The sequence below is a fragment of the Canis lupus genome, chromosome 6, assembly GCF_011100685.1.
Source record: "Canis lupus familiaris isolate Mischka breed German Shepherd chromosome 6, alternate assembly UU_Cfam_GSD_1.0, whole genome shotgun sequence".
In the NCBI taxonomy this organism is placed as follows: Eukaryota; Metazoa; Chordata; class Mammalia; order Carnivora; family Canidae; genus Canis; species Canis lupus.
The window spans coordinates 355546-360919 of NC_049227.1; the positions used below are offsets into that span (position 1 = coordinate 355546).

The window sequence follows — 5374 nt, forward strand, 5'->3', positions numbered from 1 at the left end:
AATCGAATTTAAGATTACAAGGCTTTTACTTTGCTTCTTTGATTTTATTGCTATGGACTGAATTGTGCCCCCCCCCCATTCATATGTATGTTGAAGCCCTAACCCCCAATGTGATGGTATTTGAAGTCAAGACCTTAAGGACACATTTAAGATTAAATGAGGGCATAAAGGTCGGGCCCTAATCCAATGGATTAGAGTTAAAGAAAACACCTCCTGTCTGTTTTCTCTCTCTCCCTGTGCACACATACACAGAAGAAAGGCCATGTGAGGACATAGCAAGAAAGTGATCATTTGCAAGCCAGGAAAAGAGCCTTCACCAGATAGGGACCTTGACCTCAGACTTCTAGCCTCCGGAACTGTGAGAAAATAAGCTTCTGTTATTTATATGCCATATTACACATAGTGTTACCTCCTCTCTGTCCCTTTGCCTCACATGGCCAATTTCCCAGTCACTTCTCCAACCCACTTTCTTTCATTCCCACTGCTCTAATTTAGGTTTTCACTATCCCTGACAAAGCATTTAGCCTCCAATCTCTCCAATCTGTGTTCCATTCTCCTACCACAATGATATTGAAGTCTAGCAAAACTATTCATTTCTCTCAAAGGGGTCTCATCACTTAGAGGTAAAAGTGAGGCCCTTAAGAAATGCTTCCCAGGTGGAGCCCATCCCTGACCAACTTGAATCCCTCCACTCTTTTCCTGATCCTATAACCGGGCAGTATCAGTCTCCTGCTCACCATACTGCCTCTCAAACCCCAGCACTCCTGCACATGCTCTCCTTTCCGCCTCACATGCCCTCTCCACAGCCCATGTCCATCTCCCCTCAAGCTGTAGCCCCTGTTCAAGGGCAATGTATTGATCAAGTGTCCTCTCTCTGCAAACTCATGCAGTCCTTTCTCAAGGTTCCATGACCGACAGTCGTACACTTACTTCTTTACCCATCCGTCCTGACTGGACTGTGGGCTGTCTGGAAGCGGGAGTGTCCTGTGAATCATCTTTTTGCCCAGCGCGGAGTGAGAAAAGTCGTGCACCTGTTGGCTAAAAAAGAAATGGGTGTTGGACAGGCTGATGAATGGGAGAACTCTTATTTTCCCAGTCTTCCCTCAGCAGTTGCTAAGATGTTTCGGTGGCCAAGCACGGCCCACACCCATATTGTGGCCCTCAGATTGTCTGCCCGGAGCCTGCTGTTCTGTTTCTCTGGACTTCCTGACTTCCCTGTCCTCCTCGGTCCGAGAAGACTAACGGCCCATCTAACTTCTTCATAATTGTCACACACAAATATGTGCCAATGCTGGACTTCTCTCCGTCTCGCAGATATGGAGAAATAACACCGAAAATCAAATTGGGCACAAAATCCTACTGAAGTTTTTCTTGAAAGCGGACGTGGGGTGGAACGCGTAAGTGTAAGCATTTAGCGGCGTTGGATGAATGAATGAGGTTCCTCTGATTTGGAAGGCCTTGTCCAAGTCTGGGAGCCCAGCATAAGAAGAGGAAACCGAATGGAATAGTTAAATAAAAGACCGGAATACTCCAGCGGCCCCGCGCATGGAGAAAAGTCAGGTACAAAATCTCCCGGTTATAGACGGTCCGGGGTTCCTTTAAGGGGAAGTGGGCGGAGCCCTGCCTTTACCCCGCCCATAGCTGAGGTGACACACGGCCCAATGAGAGGAGACGTCTGACGCGGAGCTACTTGCAAGAACGTGACGTCATCACGCTCTGAGGCGAGCCGTACGACCCGCGCGGGGAAAGTAGTGCTCTGACTGTCGCGCCGCTGCTGCAAGGGGTGAATTCGGAGGAGAGAGGCGGTCCCGGGGAGTGCCTGGAGGCGCGGTGAGTGGCCTGACCCCCGGGTAGTGCGGGGTTTGAGGATCGGTCACCCCAACGGACCCGGGCCCGGTCGGACGCACCCAGAAAGGCAGGCCCCTGGGAAGGTGTCCTGCGAAGTTGGACGCCAGAGCCCTCCGCCAAGTCCTCTGGGCTGCAGCGGCGCTGGAGCCTTCGGGATAGGCGAGAAGGACGGGGCAGCGAGGGCCCTCGTGCACGAGCGCTGCGGAGCGCCCAGAGCTCACCTGCGAGCAGACCCTGGGGAAACTGAGGCCTAGATGACCGTGACACCTTTGTAAACGGCGTCAAGATGAGAGCTTGGACTGAGGAAACAGTGCTGATTTCAGAAGGCTGACAGAAACCGTTGCTCAACGTCAGCAGTTCGAGTAACAAAATTCATCAGGTGAGTCCTAACCACCAGCATATTCAACGTTGAAATTTGTTTTTCAGGTGACCAAAGCCACAGAATGTCAATCGTTCGTTCATCCGTCCACGCCAAATGGATCGTGGGGAAGGTCATTGGAACAGCAATGCAAAAAACAGCTAAAGTGAGAGTGACCAGGCTTGTCCTGGATCCCTATTTATTAAAGGTGAGAGACGTCCCTTCTTCCGGTGGCATTGATAAAACACCACCATGTTCTGAGCAGAGAAAGGTGCCCATCAGTACAGATAGACCGACCATCTGCTGCAAGCCAGACACTGGGCTGATCTGTGGGTGTAACAAATTGAACTGATCGTGGTTCACTCTCAAATTCTAGTGACACATAAAGTTAATTTCAACTCAGTCTGGTAACTGCTATAGTCATTCCCTGTGCAAAGTACTGAGAGCAGGGAGCAGGACACCTGTTTCTTCCCACATCGCTGAAGGAGAGCATCCTTAAGCTGAATCTCAAAAAGGCTCTTATTCAGAGGACCGGGTTTGGAGGAGCCATGATGAGTGGTTTTTGGAAGTTCTTTCAGCCATTAAAGGGCATGAGACTGTACAGGGACAACACACGGTTTGGCAACGCCAAGCGCAGAGCTTGACCCTAAGTTGGCACTAACTGTTGTTGACTGAATGCAAGAACAATGGAAGCTGGGTGACAGAGGTCTTGTATGTGGTATTCAGGGATTTCATCCTATGAGTAAAGGAAGACAGAGACCTAAGGATGAGGACTGGAGGTAAGGAAGTGGGTAAGAAGGCTATTACAAAAAGTCTGGAGTGGATATAAGGACCTGAACAGTCCTTGGAGCAATGGGAATGGAGTGAGAAAAGCAGATTTTAGAAAGAAGGGACAGGGTCCGTGATTTGTTAAATGTGCAACGGAGGAAGAGGAAAGTGCCAGGGATGGTTCTGCATTCCAGGTTGGGTGCACAGGTAGGTAGAAATGCTCTTTGTTTTCTAGGATGAAAAACACAACAGCAGAGGGTTAAGGGTATGGGGCACCAGGTGAGTTAAAGAGTGAAATAAAGTGGTATTTTATTAAACACAACAACAGCAGGGCACCTGGGTGGCTCAGTGGTTGAGCACCTTCCTTTGGCTCAGGGTGTGATCCTGGGGTCCTGGGATCAAGTCCCACATCGGGCTCCCTACAGGGAGCCTGCTTCTCCCTTTGCCTATGTCGCTGTGTCTCCATGAATAAATAAATAAAATCTTAAAAAGAAGAAGAAGCCTCCTTAACTGTATTTTTTTTTTTTTTTCCCTCCAAGTCCCAGTTTGTTTTCTGTGCATTACTTTTTCATAGCCTATACTGCATGGTCAGATCACAGATGGGAACTACTGATTTGTTCCTCTTTCTCTCAACAGTATTTTAATAAGCGAAAAACCTACTTTGCTCATGATGCCCTTCAGCAGTGCACAGTTGGGGATATTGTGCTTCTCAAAGCTCTACCTGTTCCACGAACAAAGCACGTGAAACATGAACTGGCTGAAATCATTTTCAAGGTTGGACAGGTCATAGATCCTGTGACCAGAAAACCCTGTGCAGGAACTACCTACCTGGAAAACCCAGTCAGCTTGGAAACCACCTGCCTAACAAAAAATCTAAAAGAGCTCAATAGTTCTTCAGCACAGTGAAGGAGGGTTGGAAAAAGGAGCCAAAGGGAAAGATTTATAAGTTTGCTTTACGGAAAAAGAAATTTTTCTAAGTTTCAAACTGTCCGATTTCTGTTCCAATGTTTATGGAATAGCTAAAAGTAAATGAAGTAAAGACCTTATTAAAAATTTTCACCAAAGTTTAAAGTCATGTTTAAATTTCCTTTTCACTGGACATAAAGTTTCCTCTTACACTAAGTGTGCCCAGCATTCCCCTGCATTGTTTTGTAAGTTCACTGTTTTAGAAGGTATATTTTTTTTCATTCAAAGGAATCTTGAAATTACCTTAGAATCTTTATTCGGGGAAGAAAAAAACCTTTTGATATTATAAAACCAATCAGACCACATTAGGTGAATATTTATTTTTGGTGGCATATATTTGAAATTAATTTAAATTGTTTTCTATTATTTAGCCAGTTACAAATGGAAATAACAGATTAGGGTCAGACTTTATCAGATTACAGTCTGTATTAAAAATGTTGACACAGGGATCCCTGGGTGGCGCAGCGGTTTAGCGCCTGCCTTTGGCCCAGGGCGCGATCCTGGAGACCCGGGATCGAATCCCACATCGGGCTCCCGGTGCATGGAGCCTGCTTCTCCCTCTGCCTATGTCTCTGCCTCTCTCTCTCTCTGTGTGTGACTATCATAAATAAACGAAAAAAAAAAAAAATTAAAAAATGTTGACACATAGAAAATAAAACTTGAAAATTCTGTCACTTTTCTTTCATCCTGTATTCTAGAGTAGTTTCATAGGACTGAGTGCATATAATCTGATACATTGATAAAGTTTTAGAGTTTCTCACACTGTGCACTTGAGTTAGAGAGTTTTTTTTTTTTTTTTTAGTTGGAGAGTTTCAATTTTGTTGCTGCTTTTTAATAAACTATGAACCTAGATTTTAACCTGAAGAAACAATGAGTTATATATTTCAGTTTCCTGGCTTCTAGAAACTTGGAGCATATTTTGGTGTAACTAGTATGTGTATTGTACAAGCACAGGGTTTCAGCAGTAACCATAACCACTGCCCACCCACTCAAGGCTCATAGTCTAGCACGGGAGGTATGTGCATGTTTCTTCATAGCAGAGAGGCACTTGGTGGGTTGGGGGAAGAAATTAGGATAACTTCCCGGAAAAGGCTAGATAGTGCTTGAATGGAATCTTAAAAGAACAGTCTCCAGGCTAATAGGTGAGGGTTGTGGAAAGGGCATTCCAGGTGGTGTAAAATCCTGAAAGTATGAGAGAAAGGAGCATAACCAAGGGGTTCTGCAAGCTGATGACGACTGCTGGGATATTTTAAACATGAGTGGAGTTCAGGTAGAGAAATAGGTGGAAATTATACTGTAAGTGGTTGTGGGTTTTTTACATTTTTAAAGAGAATGATATAATTAGATTCACACCAATAAAAGTAATAGCATCGGTGTAAAGAATGGGACTGGAAGGGGAAAGATTAGAGGGATAGACAGATCTGTTCAAAGATT

At 45.5% G+C, this 5374-nt stretch overlaps 1 protein-coding gene across 2 annotated transcripts; it reads left to right on the top strand.

Moving 5' to 3' along the window:
• Nucleotides 1-1680: 1680 nt before the first annotated feature.
• On the top strand, nt 1681-4045 carry LOC100688077 (mitochondrial ribosomal protein S17). Of its 2 annotated transcripts, none has more exons than XM_038538973.1 (3): nt 1681-1830; nt 2275-2414; nt 3611-4045. In XM_038538973.1, the coding sequence occupies exons 2-3, from the start codon at nt 2292-2294 to the stop codon at nt 3878-3880; spliced, it is 393 nt and encodes a 130-aa protein (XP_038394901.1). In that variant the 5' UTR covers nt 1681-1830; nt 2275-2291; the 3' UTR covers nt 3881-4045. The 2 variants fall into 2 exon arrangements, with proteins under 2 accessions (XP_038394901.1, XP_038394902.1); XM_038538974.1 differs by lacking the exon at nt 1681-1830 and adding an exon at nt 1863-2197.
• Nucleotides 4046-5374: the final 1329 nt, after the last annotated feature.

Bases quoted from the DNA above. Each gene is read 5' to 3' on its own strand.
- LOC100688077 (XM_038538973.1), top strand. From the start codon at position 2,292: ATGTCAATCGTTCGTTCATCCGTCCACGCCAAATGGATCGTGGGGAAG. The intron at 2,415-3,610 runs GTGAGAGACGTC...TTCTCTCAACAG, and splicing joins TGGATCCCTATTTATTAAAG to TATTTTAATAAGCGAAAAAC.